The 23,201-nt window shown below is 38.1% G+C and overlaps 1 protein-coding gene across 2 annotated transcripts in view; it reads right to left on the bottom strand.

Moving 5' to 3' along the window:
- The window catches only part of rab3gap2 (RAB3 GTPase activating protein subunit 2 (non-catalytic)), a 91,254-nt gene that overhangs the window by 53,522 nt on the left and 14,531 nt on the right, over positions 1-23,201 (bottom strand). For both annotated transcript variants that reach the window (XM_063055743.1, XM_063055744.1), the window contains exons 3-9: positions 21,613-21,736; positions 20,259-20,340; positions 17,643-17,690; positions 13,691-13,766; positions 8,000-8,101; positions 4,203-4,302; positions 1,853-1,951 (exon numbers count right to left, since the gene is read on the bottom strand). In XM_063055743.1, coding sequence (XP_062911813.1) covers positions 1,853-1,951; positions 4,203-4,302; positions 8,000-8,101; positions 13,691-13,766; positions 17,643-17,690; positions 20,259-20,340; positions 21,613-21,736 — 631 coding nt within the window. The remainder of the gene's footprint in view (positions 1-1,852; positions 1,952-4,202; positions 4,303-7,999; positions 8,102-13,690; positions 13,767-17,642; positions 17,691-20,258; positions 20,341-21,612; positions 21,737-23,201) is intronic.

Below are 23,201 nucleotides of genomic sequence, written 5' to 3'. Positions count from 1 at the left end.
CTAAAGTACTGAACAATCACCATTACTTCTGAACAAATACATTTTCGAAGACTGGTGTATTCTGAGACATTAATTATTAATATTAAATTCGACATTACATCTCCTCTGTGAAACAGAAGTTTTACTAAGATCAGGTAATTCCAGTTTATAAAATGAAATTGAGATCAACTTTTTTTTTTCTCTCTCCTGTAAACGTCTACTTTCTGGAATATGTTACCATTTCCTTTTTCCTGATTAGGGTTTTAGGATGGGGAGGGTGTTAGGTGGGGACAAATAAAAAAAACATTCATCATCAATGTAATTCATAAATACCGAAACCCTGATTGTTATTGGAGGGTGTCTCACTTTTGAGAGTCCTTAAATTAATTGAAGATTTAAGTTGAACACCATTTTTTAGTTGTTTATCATATTAGCATTTCACTTCTTATCAAAGGTTCCAATAGATCATAGAACAGTACAGCACAGTACAGGCCCTTCGGCCCACAATGTTGTGCCGACCCTTAAACCCTGCCTCCCATATATCCCCCCACCTTAAATTCCTCCATATACCTGTCTAGTAGTCTCTTAAATTTCACTAGTGTATCTGCCTCCATCACTGACTCAGGCAGTGCATTCCACGCACCAACCACTCTCTGAGTAAAAAAACCTTTCTCTAATATCCCCCTTGAACTTCCCACCCCTTACCTTAAAGCCATGTCCTCTTATATTGAACAGTGGTGCCCTGGGGAAGAGATGCTGGCTGTCCACTCTATCTATTCCTCTTATTATCATGTACACCTCTATCATGTCTCCTCTCATCCTCCTTCTCTCCAAAGAGTAAAGCCCTAGCTCCCTTACTCTCTGAATCATAATGCATACTCTCTAAACCAGGCAGCATCCTGGTAAATCTCCTCTGTACCCCTTCCAATGCTTCCACATCCTTCCTATAGTGAGGCGACCAGAACTGGACACAGTACTCCAAGTGTGGCCTAACCAGAGTTTTATAGAGCTGCATCATTAACTCGCGTCTGTTAAACTCTAACCCTCGATTTATGAAAGCTAACACCCTATAAGCTTTCTTAACTACCCTATCTACCTGTGAGGCAACTTTCAGGGATCTGTGGACATGTACCCCCAGATCCCTCTGCTCCTCCACACCACCAAGTATCCTGCCATTTACCTTGTACTCTGCCTTGGAGTTTATCCTTCCAAAGTGTACCACCTCACACTTCTCCGGGTTGAACTCCATCTGCCACTTCTCAGCCCACTTCTGCAACCTATCAATGTGTCTCTGCAATCTTCGCCAATCCTCTACCCTATCCACACCACCACCAACCTTAGTGTTGTCTGCAAACTTGTCAACCCGCCCTTCTACCCTCACATCCAAGTCGTTAATAAAAATCACGAAAAGTAGAGGTCCCAGAACCGATCCTTGTGGGACACCACTAGTCACAACCCTCCAATCCAAATGTACTCCCTCCACCACAACCCTCTGCCTTGTGCAGGCAAGCCAATTCAGAATCCACCCAGCCAAACTTCCCTGGATCCCATACCTTCTGACTTTCTGAATAAGCCTACTGTGTGGAACCTTGTCAAATGCCTTACTAAAATCCTTGATCAACATTACAAATCAAATAGACTAATGTTTCAGATCTCTCCACAACTTCTATCAATGTTATGCTGGATGTCCGAGTTAAACCACAGCCTCTGCAGGGCTCAGTTCTCTTGCTGGTTAATGATATGCATGTGCCATTTATAGAAACTATTGCAACTTGTGCCAAAAAGTAAATCTAATACTTCCTCACAGAAATAAACTATTTTTAATGTCATTCCTCTGCAAATTTCTTCTAATGTGAAAAAATGTTTATATTACCTACGCTTATATGGTCCACAATCATATCAGTGTCCTGTAAACCCCATTTTTTGTATGTTAAAGGTGGAGGCTGCACGGTTTCAGCGCCCGAAGCTGCAGCTGTATGAAACAAATACATAGCAGCAAAAAAGTTAGCAAATTATGTTGTTTGTGAGGAACAGACCAAAATTATCCATTTTGCACACTTTAACCCTACAAAGTTCACATATTAGGAGAATGGTATATAATACAAGTAAAAAAATTGCTGAAAATGCCCAAATTAACAACACTAGATTACAAAAAAAAAACTGAGAAATGTGTTAATGCAAGAAGCACAAAATTAGTGAGTTTTAACTGTCTGATGCATTGCTTTTCAAGTACATTTCTCAGAATGCCACTGTTACTGGCAATACTTGTTTTTACTGCCTTATTACCCTCAAGGTGATGATGGAGGGAGTCACCATAATAATGCAGACAGGCAGGTCCTAAGACTTAGGTCCAGCGACAATGAAGAAAACACCAACATAATTTCCAAGCTTGGACAGGACCCTGTAAGTAATAATATTCCCATGCACGTACTCCCCTTGTCCTTCAAGAGGTCAGCGGTTTGGGAAATGTTGTTACAGTAACCTAAATGCAGTGCATATTCAGATGACACATGCAAACATGGTCTTGGAAACAGTCAAGGTTAAGTACAGTGACTGGAGTGCCAATCACTCTGCTGCTGTGAAGCTTCTTGAGTTGTTAGACCTGCACTCATCAAGGCAAGTGGCAAGTACTCCATCACAGACAATTTGAAGTAATTGACAAGAAACCCAGCTCCAGCAACCCATATTTCATCCCAACCTCCAAGGCAATCTGTGTGGAGATTGCAGAGTCTCCTGTGACCACAAGCATTTCACCTGGGCATTCCCATTTCCTTGCATATTTCAAAAGTATGCTGGTGGTAATTAGCTAGTTATCATCAGTGTGCATGTGTGATGACAATCAGGAAGGAGTAAATGAATTCATGAGAGAGACTAAGCTACAGGAAAATAAGTGAAATAGGAGATCAAGCTGAGAGCATGCATAGATTCAACGGGCCAAATAGCCACAGTCTATGTCAAATGCAAACATGAGAAAACACACACCCAACTTGTACCTTATCGGTGATGGAATGGCTTCGGGGTTCAGAATGTCATTCTACCCAATCTTTTATTTGTTCTTGCAGCAAACATATTTGCATTGCACTCCCAATCTCTAACAGGATAGATAATGATAGATTTGGCAACAGTAACTCAATTAAATATCAAAGTGGGTTAGGCTTTCTTAGTTGGAGATGGTTCAGTGTTGGCATTTTTTCAAATGCTACCTGCCACTTACAGTCCCTATTGAAATATTATCTGGTTCTTGCTACGTGCAACAATCGTCTGCTTCATTCCTTGAGGAGCTGTGAATGGAACTGAACTTTTACAATGATCTTCAAATATCACCATTTTAACTCGTGGTTTAAGGAATGTCGCTGATGAATGGGTCTGCATGCCCATAGTACTGGTCTGGATTACAAAGAACTAATTTTGGACAATAGAGTAACCATGCGTAATTGGATGAAGCCAAAATCAAATCATCCATAATCTTAATGTATGGCGCAGCACACTCAAAAGACCGTAGGCTTTCTCTTAATTGTTAGGTTCTGATGTTACTAAAGGTGTTGAACGATTTTGAACTAACCATGAATAGAGCTTCCCTTCTTACAATGGTTAAATACTTACTCTATACACAAGTACCCCTCCCCACAATAAAGCAGCCTAATGTTAATCCTAAACATGCTAATTGGGCAGTAATCTTGACCTTTGTGGTTACACCATGAAGACACAGTCATGCACATTACAATAAAGCATTCAAAAATCCTTCAGTTACAAAACTGAAATAAAAGGGTTTACATTGTGATGAAGTAAATGCATGATAACGCTTTTAAAATGAGTCATAATCCTGCCAGAATAATTGTTTTGTTATATTGTCACACAATGTTACATTTTCAACACACTGTCAAAAAGATCCATACATCATTTCTATTTTTCTGTATTTCATACACTTTGTATTCAAACTAATATTTGTACAAAATTATTTTATAAATTGTAGGTTCAACTTACTTAACTATGAATATGAAAATCACTATTGTAGAGTTTGAGAAACTTGTAAATCAAGTTTTTGCAGAAGCATACTAATGGAACATTAATCAAAAGACCTTGAGTATAACAACTCAAAAACTTCAATTATGCCAAGAATATAAACTTAGCATGAACCTTTCAAACACAACCCAGAAGGTAATTTTAAAATCTTACTGTAGATACAATTCTACTGGTTAAAATACTTTATAAATAAAAATTACCTCGTGCTACTTGGTTTCGACAGGCACGAAGAGACTGAAAGAGGCTGAATCCATCTATTGTCACAAGAGCAAATGGATATAAAATACTCAGTTCTTCATGCTTCATGGAGGGTGGGAAGGAGAGAGGGAGAAGAGGTGGGAAAGAAGGAAATGGAAAATACAATTCTAGTTAGCAATCAAGCCAAGTTACTGTTATCCAGAACAGAGTATAATACATAGCAATTAAAAAAAAAACAACTCCTCAAATTGGAAAACTTACATAAGAGCACTTACAAATCCATTCTCTCACTGGGATGGCAAAACAAAGCTGATCCTATTCATTCTAATCATTTTTAAGTAACAAGGTAAAATACCTTTGCAGTCAATGGTTAACTTTTGCAAACCAAAAGTTGCTGAGAAGCTGTTGACATTTTCCCACTGGAAATATTCACACAAGATTGCATAGAACCATTCCAAAACAAATAAGCAGATATGCTGTATACAAGGAATCACTGTGCTCCTTCTTTAATAGTGATTAATATGCTTTTCAAACATTTTTACCGCAGACAGACAGCACAAAAGTTCATTATTTTCTCCCCACAAGCCAGTTTATTTGAAATAGATGGATACGAACATACACGGCAGGCTGAAATAAAATACGTCTTCAATAGTTCTACATATTCTAGTTAGCAATCAAGCCAAGTTACTGTTATCCAGAACAGAGTATAATACATAGCTTGAAGGACCTTGAAGGAGACTAGTGTTGAAATTGCGGGGGCCCTGGCAGAAATATTTAAAATGTCGCTGTCTACAAGTGAGGTGCCGGAGGATTGGAGAGTGGCTCATGTTGTTCCGTTGTTTAAAAAAGGATCGAAAAGTAATCCGGGAAATTATAGGCCGGTGAGTTTAACGTCGGTAGTAGGTAAGTTATTGGAGGGAGTACTAAGAGACAGAATCTACAAGCATTTGGATAGACAGGGGCTTATTAGGGAGAGTGTACATGGCTTTGAGCATGGTAGGTCATGTTTGACCAATCTGTTGGAGTTTTTCGAGGAGGTTACCAGGAAAGTGGATGAAGGGAAGGCAGTGGATATTGTCTACATGGACTTCAGTAAGGCCTTTGACAAGGTCCTGCATGGGAGGTTAGTTAGGAAAATTCAGTCGCTAGGTATACATGGAGAGGTGGTAAATTGGATTAGACATTGGCTCGATGGAAGAAGCCAGAGAGTGGTGGTAGAGAATTGCTTCTCTGAGTGGAGGCCTGTGACTAGTGGTGTGACACAGGGATCAGTGCTGGGTCCATTGTTATTTGTCATCTATATCAATGATCTGGATGATAATGTGGTAAATTGGATCAGCAAGTTTGCTGATGATACAAAGATTGGAGGTGTAGTAGACAGTGAGGAAGGTTTTCAGAGCCTGCAGAGGGACTTGGACCAGCTGGAAAAATGGGCTGAAAAATAGCAGATGGAGTTTAATACTGACAAGTGTGAGGTATTGCACGTTGGAAGGACAAACCAACGTAGAACATACAGGGTTAATAGTAAGGCACTGAGGAGTGCAGTGGAACAGAGGGATCTGGGGCTACAGATACAAAATTCCCTAAAAGTGTCGTCACAGGTAGATAGGGTCGTAAAGAGAGCTTTTGGTACATTGGCCTTTATTAATCGAAGTATTGAGTATAAAAGCTGGAATGTTATGATGAGGTTGTATAAGGCATTGGTGAGGCCGAATCTGGAGTATTGTGTTCAGTTTTGGTCACCAAATTACAGGAAGGATATAAATAAGGTTGAAAAGTGCAGAGAAGGTTTACAAGGATGTTGCCGGGACTTGAGAAACTCAGTTACAGAGAAAGGTTGAATAGGTTAGGACTTTATTCCCTGGAGCGTAGAAGAATGAGGGGAGATTTGATAGAGGTATATAAAATTATGATGGGTATAGATAGAGTGAATGCAAGCAGGCTTTTTCCACTGAGGCAAGGGGAGAAAAAAAACCGGAGGACATGGGTTAAGGGTGAGGGGGGAAAAGTTTAAAGGGAACTTCACACAGAGAGTGGTGGGAGTATGGAATGAGCTGCAGACGAGGTGGTAAATGCGGGTTCTCTTTTAACATTTAAGAATAAATTGGACAGATACATGGATGGGAGGTGTATGGAGGGATATGGTCTGTGTGCAGGTCAGTGGGACTAGGCAGAAAATAGTTCGGCACAGCCAAGAAGGGCCAAAGGGCCTGTTTCTGTGCTGTAGTTTCTACGGTTCTATGGTTCTATATATGGCATGTGTCACTTCCAAGCAATGCAATCTTGTTTTGAAGAAAATGAATCAACCGTGGGTATTTACTTAAAATTTTCACCAAACTTGGTCTGTTTCTCTCGTGCCCAGAGGCTAGATTATTTACTATCCTGTACCAGGAATATTTTGCTATATGTTATGGAATGCAATAGTAGGCGCAAAACATACATTGATTAAAGAAAATAATCTACTATTACAGTAGAAATCTGATGGTTGTTAATATGTAAACTGGATCTGCATAACTTTGTTAGTGCCACAACAGTTCAACAGCAGACGTGATTCTTTCTGCACTGGATCACATTCAGGCTGCTGTTTGTTGATTAAAGCCTTACATACAACACAATCATCCCATCCCAATTCATCATCAAGCTAACAGACATGGGTCTCTGTCCCTCACTCTGCAACTGGATACTTGATTTCCTCATCAGAAGACCTTCAGGATTAGTAGCGTATTCTCCTCAGTGACCACCAACACAGGTGCACCTCAAGGCCGTGCACTTAGTCCCCTCCTCTATTCCTTATTCAAACATGGCCGAGTAGCGAAGCACAGATTCAATACCAACTTCAAATATGTCAATGACATTACTGCTGCTGGATGAACCACAGCTGGCAATGAGTCAGCTTGCCAGAGTAAGATAGGACACATGGTTGAGCAGTGCCATAACAACCACTCACTCAACATCAGCAAAACTAAAGACCTGACTTGCGATCAGGAAGAAAAGAATGGTGAATGCATGGGACTATATTGAGGAAATTGGAAGCTTTAAATTCCTGGAGGCTGACATAGCTGGTGACTTGCCCTGAGCCCAGCACCTTTACTTTCTTAGGAGGTTCAGCTTGTCACAGAACACTCACTTTCTACAGATGTACTGCTGAAAGTCTCCTAACTGGTCGCATCATGGTCTGGCACGGCATTTTGAAAGCAAGGACCACAGTGAGCTCAAAGATTAGCGGACTCTGCCCACTTTAGGAACATTCCTTCCCACCATCGGCAGTATCTACAGGAGATGTTGCCTCAAGGCGGCAATATCCATTGCAAAAGATCCCCACCATATAGCCAATGCTATCCTTTCACAGCTACCATTGAGAAAGAAGTACAGAATTCTGAAGTCCCACACCACAAGCTTCAAAAACAGCTACTTCTTGAACCAACTGGCAAAACCCTAATCTCTACAGTTTAGCAACACTCTGGCCACTTTCAACATTTTGCACTAAAATGGGCTTTTTTTGTTCTAATCAGGTTCCATTTTATAAAAATTGTGTATAATTTATGTATAACACTTGTGCATACGTGTACTTATACATATGATAATAAATGTTACTTCTACATACTTAAAATAGTTACTAAGTGCAAACCAAGTAATTTGAACATTTTTTTCAAAACTTATACTGAACTACTAGGATGGGTGCACTACGCCAAGCATCCAAAGAAAAATTACTAAAAAGAGAATTATCTATATTCAACAACGTGCATGAATGCTTAATACTCAGAGCATTTTACATCATCTAACAATGCTTGTTACTTACCTGCTCTGTGACACCAGGATGCCTAGGTATCTCATAAGTTCGACATTTCAATTGCAAAACTGGGTCTTCATTTAAAAGTTGTGCTAAAAGAAGAACTCCATTCTGTAAAAAAAAACAGGAAATTTTATAACATTTAAATTAAATTGAATGTTTGAGTAAACACTAAGCAGTAATACATTTCATTAATCTTAGCACATGCTTAGCAGGATTATGTAGAAAGTTCCTTTCACATTCCTGCGTGTTGATATCTTTGAGGACCCAACCTGGACACAACATATTAATGTAGCTATAAAGGCAAGACAGCAGCTATATTTCAGTAGGAGTTTGAAAAGTTTACGTTTGTCAACTAAAACACTCAAAAACTTCTACAAATGTACCACAGAGAGCATTCTGACTGGCTGCATCACCATTTGGTATGAGGGGGATACTGCACAATATCGAAATGAGCTGCCTAAACTTGTAAAATTAGTTAGCTCTATCATGGGTACCAGCCTCCGCAGTATTCAGGACATCTTCATGGAGCGGTGCCTTAGGAAGGCAATGTCCCCACCACCCAGAACATGCCCTCTTCACACTGTTACCATCAGGAAGGAGGTGCAGAAGCCTAAAGGCACACAATCAATGATTCAGGAACAGCTTTTTTCCCTCTGCCATCCGATTTCTAAATGGACATTGACCTCACTACTTTTTTTATTGGTTATTTTGCACTACTTATGCTTAACTTAACTATTTAATATACATTTACATACTTAATGTAACTCATTTTTCTCTATATTTATTCATCATATATTTAATTGCACTGTTGCCATAAAGTTAACAAATATCATGACATATATTGGTGGTATTACATCTGGTTGGGATTCTGAAAGCAATATAATTGCTTATCAAAGAACAGTTAAAGGAGTTGGAAAAAGGGTCTCCGGAGGCAGGGCCATTCTTCACCAGTTCTACCTAACAGGGCTGCTGCAGCGTCTAGGCCTCCAACTCGATTGATCCCTTATGGCCACAAAAAGTGCTACCACAGGAAAAGCATGGGGGCAATTATGAAAAGCAGTTCAGATATGGCACAACTCAGCTCATAGTATACAGGCAAGTAGAATTTAAACAAATTATGTACATTTCCGTCTTTTCAATTTATTGACTGTGTACTCCAATATACAATACTTTTATTATGAATGTGCATTAGTTTACTGGGACAAAAGGATACAATATCTGAATCAATCCAATATCACAAATGCCAAATTTCTCTCCCATAACAAAATGGCATTATTAATGTCTGCTTTTGCATTTATAGGTGAATTATGATTTCAGCTTAAATATAGTCAATGTAACTCGATTAACAGTTAATCAAAACTACTTCACACAGCAGAGAGAAAATAGTTTATTCAGATGATGGAAGGAAGATAAGTGGGATAAAGTGGATTATAAAGATTTAAGAGATGAATACAAGCTGAAGTTTAACTTTAGGTAAAGGAATGTTAGAACAGTAGTTGGAATAAATGGATTTAAAAAAATAAACTGAATAATGAAGAGCTTCAAAAACAACGCAAATTAAAGAGGGAGAAGAAGAGGCTGGCAAAGGGAATAAGGTGAAAGAAAAGGTCTCATGAAGAGAATTAGAGAGGGAAAGAGCTAAAAATGGGCTGGAAAACAAACTGGAAGCTGGAATGGTTAGATGTTAAAGGCCAATCAACAAAAGTGCATGCAGCTTTCTTTAAATCATTTACAGGTGTTGGACCACTGACTAATTAAGCAGGCTGCTGTGTCACAAAATAAGTTGAAGTTCATGCATTGTACCCTATATTAAATGTCATCTGCCATTATTCTGCCTCAGTAGATTTTCCCCAATTACTTTGATAACCGCATTAGAACGCCTTAATCAGTATTGTTTGGAAGTAATCAATTTTCTTTCTGAACTAAAACTATAATAATGCAAATCATTTTGAATTTCTCTACTCAGCACATACCACAACTGTAGTTATTATTATAATGTGCATTCCTTACTTGCAATTTTTTCAGGGCAACCTCCTATTCAACGAATCCTGAGTTGTGTGTGCATCTCTATTTAATGTCTTTTAAACAGAAATAGCATGTGACTGGCTTTCCCATTATCCAGCTCATTTGAAGGATAACTTTGAGAAGGCTGTTAAGAAAAGATCATCCTGTACCAACTCCAGTAATCTGGATTATTCATATTTAGATAATCTTAAAGTTTTCTCCTAATGTCTGATTCCTACATTTTGTATGAAATCAATGAAAACTACAGTATCTGCAGTTGCTGGCCTGTTATGGCACTTAAACTGATATAAATCTATTAGCTCATTGCTCTTTTAATGTACGCTCTGTGGCTACTTTATTAGGTACCCCTGCTCATTGATGCAAATATTTAATCAGCAAATCATGTGGCAGCAACTCAATGGATAAAAGCATGGAGACATAGTCAAGAAGTTCAGTTGTTCTTCAGACAAAACATCAGAATGGGGAAGAAATGTGATCTAAGCGACTTCAACTGTGGGATGATAGTTGGTACCAGACGGAGTGGTTAGACTATCTCAGAAACTGCTGATCTACTGGTATTTTTATACACAACCGTCTCTAGAGTTTACAGAAGATGGTGTGAGAAACAAAGCAAATTCAGTGAGCAGCAGTTCTATGGGCAAAAATGCCTTGTTAATGAGAAGTCAGAGGAAAATGGCCAGACTGGTTCAAGTTGACAGGAAGGTGATAATAACTCAAATAACCTCATGTTATAGCAGTTGTGTGCAGAAGAGCATCTATGAATGCACAACACATTGAAATTTACAGTGTATGGGCTACAGCAGCAGAAGACTCGAACATACAGAAGTACATTAGTGACTACCTAATAAAGTAGCCACTGAGCGTAGATATACTTAAAAACAATGAGTCTCTTCAAAGCGCCAGCTAAAATTGCTGTCATAAGGAGACAAGAAAATTTAAAAGGGCACAAGGAATCTACAACTAAATAGGTTAATGAGTGACTGTAGGATGTGGCAAATAGACTACAATGTGAGAAAAATGATTATTTAAACAGTGCAATTATAAAATGTCTTGGTTCAAAGAGATTTAAGGATGGACCCAGTGGAAAGGCTGAGTAGTTTCAAGTTCCTCAATGTTAACATCTCTGAAGATCAATCCTGGGCCCAACATCTTGATGTAATTACAAAGAATGCATGTCAGTGACCGTATTTCATTTGGAATTTAAGCAGATTTGGTACATCACCAAAGACTAGCAAATTTCTACAGATGTACTGTGGAGAGCATCACCATCTGGAATGGAGCAGCCACTGAATAGATCGGAAAAAGTTCCCCATCAGAGGTCATCTTCAAAATGCAATGCCTCATATAAGCAGCATCCATCATTGAGGAGTTCCATCACCCAGGACATGCATTCTTCATATTGTTACTATCACAGAGCATACAGGAGCCTGAAGACACACACTTAACATTTTAGGAACAGTTTCTTCCCCTCTGCCATCAGATTTCTGAATGGACAATGAATCAACCCATGAACACAACCTCACTATTTGCACCAATTATTTAAGTTTTATGTATATTTCTTATTGTATTTTAAAGAATTTTTAATGTATTGCACTGTACAGTTGCTGCAAAGCAAATTTCATGACGTATTTCAGTAATATTAAACCTGATTCTGATGGGTCTATATGGCAGAAGATAGCAGAGTTCTGAGATTGCAAATAAATCTGAATACCTGAGTGCATTAATTGCAGAGGTATGCAAGTACTGCAAGTTATTTAAAAAAAGCTAAGAGTAATAGCATTAATTTCAAAACAAGTTAAATACTAAACTGGGAGACAACTGACAGCATATCTGAAGTGCTAAACATGGAACTGATTTCCTTAACTAAAAAAGGAGGCGCATTAATTTCTAAAGAGAAAACATATTAAGTAATAGAACACTTTTCAAATAAAATTTTGATTTCTTGGTAGATATACAGCCCAGTCCATGATTAAACAAAGATAACAAACAGGTGCTAATGATCAACGACATAATGAGTTGAATGAACTAAACTGATTAACTGAAAGAGACACGGGTGTAGAAGGACTCAAACTGGGTGAAGAACAACCAAACTAAGAGGTAAGGGTGTGGCATATGTGGCAGTTTAACCTTCAAATAATCAATTCTAACACCATGGCAAGGGTGAGCCTAGCAACAAGACACAAGGTGGTCATCCTGCATTTGCAAGGTCACTCCCAAGCAGAAATTTTGTGGCAGACAGGAGTTTTAAGATATGCTGACCAAGCTCTTCTGAAAAAGCAAAAAAATGGGTAAGGTTGAGATCCAGAAACACAGTGGTCAGCCAAGGAAACTGAGTACAGCAGACAACAGATACATCAAATTGACTTCCCTTCTAAATTGGAAGAAGTCCAGCACTGCTATCAGCTCTGAACTCACAGAAAATCACTTAAACCCAAGTACACCACTCTACAGTCCAGAGAGGTTCTGTCAGACGTGCTCTTCATGGAAGAATTGCTGCCAAAAAGCCATTCCTCCAAAGTAGAAACAAAGCCAAGAGACTCACCTAAGCATAAAAACAGAAGGACTAGGGTGCTGAACATTGGCAGCAAGTGTTCTGACAGACAAGTCAAAATATGAAATTTCTGGCTCAAACGGGATGCAGTTTGTCCATAGAAGAGCCGGAGAGCACTACATGGATGAGTGTCCACAGCCAACAGTGAAGTATGGCAGAGGTTCCTTGCAGGGTTGGGGCTGCATTTCTACAAATAGAGTTGGTGATCTGGTCAGAATTAATGGAATCCTCAATGCCGAGAAGTACAAGCAGATTCCTATCCATCATGCAATACCATCAGGAAAGTGCTTGATCAGTCCCAATTTCATTCTGCAGCAGGACAAATCTCCCCAAACACATGACATAAACAACTATCATAAATAACTATCTTCAGCAAAACGAAGAACAAGGAGTTCTGCAACAGATAATATGGTCTCCTCAAAGCACTGATTTCAACATCATTGAGGCTGTCTGGGATTATCTGGAGAGACAGAAGCAATCGGGACAGCCAAAGTCTGCAGAAGAACTGTGGCAAGTACTCCAAGATGCTTAGAACTACCACCAGCTGATTTTCTTACAAAACTGCATGACGTACCTAAGATAATTGATGCAGGTTTAAAGGCCATACCAAATATTAACTTGATTTAGTTTTTTTTTTACAGTTTACTGCTCTTTATAATAATTTTTTGATATTTAGAAACTTTTCATTTAACTATTTTTGAAAGTATCTTTGTTTTACAGAATTTGTTTTTACATGTGCCTTAGATTTTTGCACAGAACTGTATGTCTGACTCAAACATACTGAGCTTCTATATTCTATGACTGACCTTCCCACTTTGTCGGGCTTTCGATATCTTGTGCATTTTTGGATCACAAATGAATCAGCCTAGAATAAATACAGCCTTTTGGAATTTTTTGTTATACAATATGAAGCTCAGTCATGCAACAGGTAAATCAGCATCATATTCACAAAGTTATATTATCTTTGAGATGAGTATAAAAGCAACACAGTATATGCAAGTCATAGTCAGGCTATGTCATTCTACACAACATGATTGAAAATTTCCTTTAAGTATTTCATCAGAATAATTATTTTTATGTTAATATTAAAATTCCTCAAATTGAACATATGATTACATTACCTCAGTATAAAATCGTACATATCCCGAGGTAAAACCAACAATTATACATGTCCAGTCTGGTCGTCCTGTGGAACTTCTATCAATTGTAAAAGAGATTGTTATTAAATTCAGTATTTTCAGAATTAAATCTTAAACTGCACTGCAATAAGGTTTTATCAAAACCAATGACAATGTTTTAGGCTACATTCTCTCTCTACATGTACCTTTGGCAATTCTGTTTCTTTAACTCTCAAAACTATCATGTAAATTTAGCACAATAATTTTGTATGATAGTTCTGAACAGTAAGGATGTAACATTGTCACAGACTCTTACAGATGAGAGTTAATGCCCAGCTGTTTTCTACAGCAGAGATACTAAAGATTTTGGGTAACAATTCAGTAGAGAGAAGAATATCAATTGTTTTAGCCAATATCTCTAAACATAATTAAAAGAGACAGATTAGCAAAATGCAGCAACCTACTTTCCACTCTGCTAAGCTTTAATAGCACCAAGTTCACTGAGTTACTTTGCATACTAGGCAATTTATTGATCAAAGGGATTTAGTGAAATCAAAATCAATCTCTTACTCACTCACACACAAAAGGCAACTGACTCACAGGTAGCTCATCTATCATTTGACCGATATCCACTAACCATCCATTTGGAGGCACCGTTTTATTAATCTAACCACTGAGCATCTTATACTGCTTTACATACAAATAAGAGAAAATCCACAGATGCTGGAAATCAAAGTAATACACACAAAATGCCTGAGGAACTCAGCAGGCCAGGTAGCATCTGTGGAAAAGTAATTTCAACATTTCGGGACCAGACCCTTCATCTGGGCACTCAGCCCAAAACGCTGACTGATTACTCTTTTCTGTAGATGCTGCCTGGCCTGCTGAGTTCCTCCAGCATTTTGTGTGTATTCCTGCTTTATATATAACCAGGACACAGAAAATAAGGCTTGACCTGACAATTAATCAACATGGCTAAAACATATTCTCAGATTATTATCAAAATCAGGTGAAAGTTGTCCTCCAAGTTTCAAATAACTCAATATCATTAAAATTCAAACAAAAAGCACTCTTCAGTTATTTAGGATGCAGTAGGATTGCACAAAATGCTATACAAATACAGATCCTTCTTCATCAGTATAGTTAAGTTCCAAGCTCAAGCATAACAACTGGCACAGAAATATTTAGACTTTCTTGTATATTGTTGGAAAATAATTTTATTGTTGTCTGTTTCTTTCTACTCAGGGGAGTAACGGTGGGGGCAGGGGTGGGGAAGTAGGCAGCTGCTGATTATTCTGCTATAAGCATTTATGATCGTAAAGTGGCATAAAGTAAACATGGTTAATGTTGTAAAAAATCCTGTTATTTTGACAAATTTTGATTATATGTCTTATTTTCCTAATGGGAATATTGTGAGCATGGAATATGTAGACTTTCAAAGGTTAATAAAGTTTTTACATGGTGGTTTGATGAATGAATATATGGCAACAGGAACAAAAAAAAGACTTCTTCCTTAAAGAAAGGAAAAGCAATTAAAACCATCACCTTGATATTAACATCATTACATTTACTGAATTTGCCATTAATACACTAGGATCAATACTAGCCAAAAACTTCAGCCAAATAAAAAGTGTTAATAGCAGCAGGTCAGAAGACAGGCATTTTTCAGCTGGACACTCACCACTGGCCTAGGTGAGTGACAATCCAGCCATACGCAAGCAGTTTGACATCCTCCGACTGACACCTCCATGTATTTATTCCCTCCACCACCATTGCATTGCGTATCACATTCAAGATGGACTGCGGCAACTCACTAAAGGTTCTTCGTCTATTTGATGCCACACTTGGCTTCTGTGAGCCATTGGGCAGGGTGGTGATTAAGAACACTCACAAAATTCAGCTCTTCAGTGCATGTTTGGTCATTAGATGTGAATAAAGTTAACAGGAAAATAAAATATCTAATGGAATCCAGAGAGTGCCTGGTAAAACAGGTAACCAGAGATTGAGAACACTTCACAGCACTGTTAAATGCCCCATTCCACCACTTAGACAGTGATTTCCAGCACAGTCCAGATTAGGCATGTTCTCCTCTTTTGGACAAGCACTTAGAGCAGTTTCCGGAAGGTCATGAGGCAGTTACACTGAACAACAGGTTTAGAAACACAAGAGCTCAAGACTTCTACCAGGATATTCGACTCTGTAACCTCTGGCAAATCCACTGCTCTCAAATTTAACTTTGTAACACCTGTAACTAATTGAATTGGCTGAAGATGGGCGATGGGCTTCTGTGAAGGTGGGGGATGTACAAGGTTAATTATTCACTTGGCAGTTCTGCCAGAAGTGGTTGCAAAAGCTTTAGTTTTGACTAACTTCAAAGCAAATATTTTGCTATTGTGAGGTTCAATAGGGGATGTTTGTGATACTCTACTTTTCTCTGGATTGGACAGTGTGCTTTATGAGAATAGGTTGAGTGAACTTGGCCTTTTCTCCTTGGAGTAATAGAGGATTAGAAGTGTATAGAATGATGAGAGGCATTGATCATGTGGATAGCCAGAGGCTTTTTCCCAGGACTGAAATGGATAACATGAGGGGGCATAGTTTTGTGGTGCTTGTAAGTAAGTACAGAGGAGATGTCAGGGGTAAGTTTTTCACACGGAGAGTGGTGGATGCATGGAATGCACTGCCAGTGACAGTGGTGGAAGCGGATACAATAGGGTCTTTTAAGAGACTCTTAGATAGGTACATGGAGCCTAGAAAGATAGAGAGCTATGCACTGGGGAAATTCTAGGCAGCTTCTAGAGTAGCTTATATGGTCGGCACAACAACGTGGGCTGAAGGCCTATGTGTTATAGATTTCTATATCAATGTTCTAATTGTTAATTTCCTACATCAGTTACTTGAGGATATAGTAAAGTTTTTAATTAGTACAGTAGAATTCATTATCTGTTTAATACATGCTGCTTGAACCTATATTATTCACTTTAATTCTCATCACTTCTTCAGTTGTTTGGTATCTCATTGTTGAATATAACCTGGTCCTTTGCACTCTTAACCCTGTCATAGAGTTAAGGTAGAATTTACAAATTTCAAAAATGAAACTGGGTTCTTAAATTTTGAACTGCTTGATTCTTTCCATCTTGCATGATGAATTCCCTTCCGATTACCATCATGAAACAGTTCAAGGAATGTTGCAGTTCATAAAGTTTGTTTGTTTATTTACTTATTTCATCTTATCATTACTTTCTCTGTTTAAATAGGAACGAACAATAGAAGTTGATTATGTGCAGTATCACAAGATGAGGCCAAAACCACCTTTAATAAAACGACACCAAAAAACATCAAGGAGAGCCCAAAGATGTGTACTCAACTCAATAGTTCTCAAATATATATTCCGCTCATTTAATTCAGCAAGAGCCAAATTCAAAACAAAAATAGTACAGTGTGCAGAACTAAATGAATATTACTAGTTAGCAGAGCCAATAGTAAAACCATAATATGGACTTGGTGCTTGAAAATAATTATTGCTGAACCAATAAGGTAGATCATTTTCAAAAGATCACGTTAACAAGAAAACTTACCTACCAAAAATGACAAAGGACAACTAGAATTATGTACAAGTTTTATTAAAAGGATGCTAAATAGAAAAATCCACTTAGTTTGTGTACATGGCATTTTTGGACCATTAATACTCTCATTAAGTGTAGCATATTTTGAGAATAAAATGTGCCAACATATGTTTTCCAATGCCAGATATAACACCTCAATATTTTAAGTCAATCATAACAAATCACAGGAAATAAACAGGATATTAAGTGTTAAATAACAACCAAAAGATAACAATGGCTTTAAATATTTGTTGTACAGAACTACTATTAGCAAACTTTGCCTGCAACTGAATGAGCATTGGTATTGCCAATATTAGTTGCACAAGGATCTTCAAAGTAAAAATACTTACCTCTTCTGACTTGCTAACGGTATGCAAATTGCACTACTGACACATTCACTGAAAAAAAAAGGAAATCATATCAGATGTCTAATACCCATGGCATTTCATAAATCTCAAGGAATTCAACAGGTAAAGTTATGGTTCAGCGAAGTTAGCCAACCAAAGTTCAGCATTTATAAAAACAAACTTGGCATTTTATATAAAAAACCACCCTCAAATTTAAAATACTGAAAACTGTCCCACTGTAACCCCACTTCATCAATAGGCAATTAAGGAGAATAGTTCAAACAAGAAAAATGAAACCACATCAAAAGTAGCTAACAGCTCAATTACAGCCCAGTTCAAAAATTACAAATTACATGAAATTAACAGGTTATTGCAATATATCTGTACATCTTTACCAAGTTATTCATTTACTAAGACTTATGAAATTCAGACTCTCAACAGATACTAGCCAGGTTTGACTGGAAAACTGTTGACATGCCGCATTACTATTAACAATAGTTTCCTCTATATAACTAACAGGTACTCAGGAATTTCTACAACAATGTAGAAATTCCAAAGTTTTGTCAACAGTTCATAGCATATTTCATGTCTAAACGCTGATAATAGACTTGTCATTGAATCTAATGCAAAAGCACAATATCACTGAGATTCCCTACTAAGGCAGTGCAAACCTGTTTGAATACCTAGTGTGCATGCGCCGGTCGTGCATGCAGCCTGGTACAGCCGTTCCGATCTATTCTTACTTTCATCTTCTTACTTTTTAATTTACATTATTTTTTGTATTTTTTTCTCATAGTAACACGTCGAAGCTGCCCCCTCTCTAACATGCTGGTAGAGAGAGCTTTATTTGGGTTTTTAGCGCTGGAAATGGTTACATCCCGACACGCGGGACAGAAGCAAGGTCGCATTGTGTATTCCACGGACCAGCAAATACCGGCCGGTTTAGCGAGCAGAGCGGTGGACACCCCTGCTGAAATCCGGAGGAAAACACACAGAGGATGCAGAGGGGGATCACAAAGCCGAGGAAAGAGGACCCAGTCGAGACAACAGAGACTTTTGGAGAAGAGGAGTTTGGTGGGTAATACCGTTCAGGCTGACCAGAAGTGCACTGAGAGCGGTAAGCGTAAAGGAGTTGGGTGCTTACTGTTCTGGCTAACAACGGATGGTGCAATCCGGGGTATATTACGATCGAGGAACGTGTTTGCAGACTGGATATTGAACTTCTTACTGTTGGACTTCGGCCACATTCGACCAAGATACAACACTGGGCGGCACAGGAGTTCGTTCCTGCCTGTGGCCATCGAACATGCAGCTCCTCCCGTGGAGGGTCAGACACCCTGAGCCAATAGACTGGTCCTGGACTTATTTTCCATCTGGCATAGTTTGCAGTTTGTTGTTTGATTGTTGGGCGTTTTTGTATTGCTATATTTACTCTCTATTCTTAGTTGGTGCAGCTGTAACAAAACCAAATTTCCCTCGGGATTAATAAAGTATATCTATCTATCTATATTTGAAAATTTTTGACAGGGACCTGAGCACAGGGTTGTGGATGATGTGACTATTTACATTTTGCACGAGCTATTCTGCTTACATGGCTGATTATCTGCACTCCATTCCCCGCTCCCAGGCACTTGATCCTATCCTAAGGACTTGTGGAAGAATTTTACTGATGAAAAATCCCTATATTAATACTCTAATAAGTCAACTAATTCAAACAAAATAGATAATGTGAAATTTTCTATTATTTTTCTCAAATTATAGTACTACACATTCTCCCAAACCCTAACTTTCCATAATTTAAAGTTACGGTACTTCGGAAGAAATTACAGAAGACCGTAAGGAATTTAAAAATAACATTTTTCATTACAAAGAGTGTTTGTATTTAAATTGGGTATACATTATGATGATATTCGATAAAGCATGACAAAATTAATGCGATCATTCCTATTATCCAGTAAATCATTCAATGTGTCGTATGACTACCTTACAGAAAACTACACCTTTAGCTAACTTATGATCCACAAAGTATTAAACTGCAATTAGTAATCTTTTTTAAGACATATCAAAAATGTTTCCTCCACTTTCTAAGCTGCTGGCTTTCCATAACTCTATCTCTAACCAAATAGCAGCCTAATACAAATTAAAATTACAGAATCTGAAAGCTGATGCAAAGGCAGGAGTAAGAAACCACTGCTAAAATTGATGCAAGTATTCTGCTGTATCTACTACATTGCTAAGTTTATGGTACTAATATTCATTGTCTCCCATATACAGCAGTGTGACTGACGATAAGCTGATTTACAGGTTGTTTAATGGTAAGTGAACAAGTTCTTACTCAACCCAAGATTCCTTTCAAAGAATCACTTGCACACAAAAATAAAACTGAAAATGCAGAAAATACTTAACAGCTGAAGTAGCTTCTGTGGAGGAAATAAAAGAGACTGAAAGCTTCAGGTGAATGAACATCACCAGAACCTGAATTAGTCCAGAAGACCAGCACCTGTATTTTTTTTTTAATTTTGCAACATCCATACAGCTTTTGCAAATGATTGATTCAACTGAACACAGTCATCAAAAGTACAAAAATTAAATCCAGAATTCTTGTCAATGAACACTCACCCTTCTTCAACATTCAAGGAACCACTCCAGGTAACACAATATTGCATTTCATTTTTACCTTTTTCATTATTCTTCCATTTTGCTAAAAGACAAATATTAAAAAAGTGAACATTCAAATTTGAAATTATTTTATTTCTTGAAGCTTTCAAGTTTTAAATTTACAAGCAGCACTTTCACTAATGTAATATTTATATCATTTTAAACAAGTTTTGAGTAACACAAAAATTGGTAGAGTTGCACATAGTAAAGAAGGTTGTCAAAGGATACAACAGGATATAGATCAGGCACAAACTTAGGCAGAGAAACATCAGAAAGAGCTTAATCTGGTCAAGTGAGACATGATACACGTGGGAGGTCAAATACAAGGTGAAAGTATACAGTTAATGACATGACCCTTAAAAGCATTGATGCATCTTGGTCCAAAGCTCCCTCTAAGTGGCAACACAAGAAGATGGAATGATAAAGGCTGTATTTGGCATGCCTGCCTTCACTGGTTGAAACAATGAGTGCAACAGTCAGAAAGTCATCTTGCAGAAATATAAAACTGGTTAGGTCACATTTGAAGGGTGCATTTCTAGTTGCCCCTTCAGAAGAATGTGGATGCTTTAGAAAAGGTTCAGAAGAGGTTTATCAGGACGCTATCTTGGATAGAGGATATTTGCTATGAGACCTTGGACAAACTTGGCTTGTTTTCTCTGAAGCATGAGGCTCAGGGGACCTGATAGAAGTTTATAACATTGAGTGGCAGAGATATAGTAGACAATTAGAATCCTTTTCCCAGTGTAGAAATGTCAAATACCACAGGACACAGATTCAAGGTGAGGAGGAGAAAAGTTAAAGGAGATATGCAGAAATAGTTTTTCTTAATATAAATGCACATAGAGTTCGGGTGCCTGGAATGCACTAACAGACATGTTAATGGAAGCAGGTAACTTTTCGATAGACACAACTGTAGGCAGAACGGATTTGTTTGGTTTGACATCAAGCTTGGCAGAGCTATTGTGGGGCTGTTTCTATGCTGTACTGTTCTATGTACTGAAGCAAAAAATGATGATAATATTCAGGTCAGACACCATCTGAGTAACATTTGAGGTTCAGGACCTTGTATTAAAATTGAAAAGATAAAAATGCAAATAGTTAAGCTAGCACAGAGCTAGAAAACAACAAAATTATTATTCTGATAGCCTCTAAAGGTACAAAAAAACAATATTTCTAGGTGTATATTATTCCATATTTCCAGCATCTACAAATTTCTCAACTAGTTTCATACTTTAGCAAATTAGTAACAATGAAAACAGTATATACATTTTTAAACCTAGACTTGATCACATTTCACAGAAGGAATATCACTTACGCACTAGGAATACAGCTTTCTGGTCCCTTGCCATCACCATTAGGTCATTAGTCGGCGACAATGATATCACACAGTCTTGTAACCATGATACAGCTGGTGCCTTACTTGGAGAGTTATCTTCCTTCTACAACAAATTTTAAAACAAGAGGTAAATGAATTGATAGCAATCTAATGGGATGGTGGGGGCGGGGGGGGGAAGAGGTGGGAAAAATACTAAATAGTTTCAAAATAGCTGTTCTTGATAGTTTCAAGTGATTATTGACACATCCAAACAAGCAACCAGTAAATTAGTTACACCAGATGAGCAACAATACCTTAGGCCAGTGGTCCCCAACCACCGGGCCACAAAGCATGTGCTACCGGGCCGTGAGGAAACGATATGATTTGGCGATATGAAACGATACGAGTCAGCTGCACCTCTCCTCATTCCATCACGCCCACTGTTGAACTTTAACGCACACGAGGTCATTACGCACACGAGGTCATCAGTGACGCAAGACGTGCAAAGGAATGGGTCCGTGACTCATTTGTGAATGCTTCCGGTGAATCTTCCATGTCAGTGCGGGAAAAAGTTCAACTCCTCGAGCTTGCAAATGACGGTGGGCTGAAAAGTATGTTTGACATAACATCTCTGCCAGCATTCTGGATCAAAGAAGTCAAGGTTGAATATCCTGAGATAGCCACGAAAACACTGAAAACGTTGCTTCCATTTTCAACATCATATCGCTGCAAAGCAGAGTTTTCTACATTGAATGCAATGAAAACTAAATTGCAGAATAGACTGGACATAAGGAACCCCCTTCGAGTATCGCTGTCTCCCATCACCCCTCGATGGGACTGTCTTGTTGCAGGAAAACAAGCCCAGGGCTCCCACTGATTCAGCGATATTGGTGTGTTGCAATGATTTTATATGTTCATACAAGGAAAATATGCGCTGTGTGTTTAATATCCAAACGTTACTTAAAATGTTATGCTATTGACTTATAAGTGGCTTATAATTCAGTGGTCCCCAGCCTCTGGGCTGCGAAGAATGCAGCGGTAGCCGGAACACACCCAGCACATCTTTAAGAAAAATGCCGAAATAAACAAGCTAATTGATTAGGTGCCGTTTGTCAATAATAAAAAAAGGTTGGGGACTCCTGCCTTAGGCAAACACAATGGCCGAGGTATCAAAAAATTAAATTCTTAAAGCAAGAATAGGATTATAAATACATTGTACACAAATGTAAATCACATTTTCAACTATGCATGAAAATAGATCAAATAATAATGTGGGTTTACTGGGTTTAATGTGGATTCAATAAACATTAAAAATTGAGGATATTGTTATCCATACATTTGGTTTTAGATCTAACCATAAAAGAGAACCAATATAATCAAGAAATAGATTTGTATGGGCAAGTAAATGCAAATGCATGCATTAAAAAACAATTATCAGTCTTACGAATTTAACAGGGAAGATACATTACAAAGTAAAATTTTAAGTCAACAATTAAACCCAATTGTAATAATTCAACTTTAAGTGAACTTAGAATGAATACTCAGACACAGATTTAAAAAATACACATGGACTAAGATGTCAACTGCCC

The sequence above is a fragment of the Mobula hypostoma genome, chromosome 8 (genome assembly GCF_963921235.1).
Source record: "Mobula hypostoma chromosome 8, sMobHyp1.1, whole genome shotgun sequence".
NCBI lineage: Eukaryota > Metazoa > Chordata > Chondrichthyes > Myliobatiformes > Myliobatidae > Mobula > Mobula hypostoma.
Note: the sequence above shows the minus strand (reverse complement) of the source record. Positions and strands in the feature narration are given on the sequence as shown.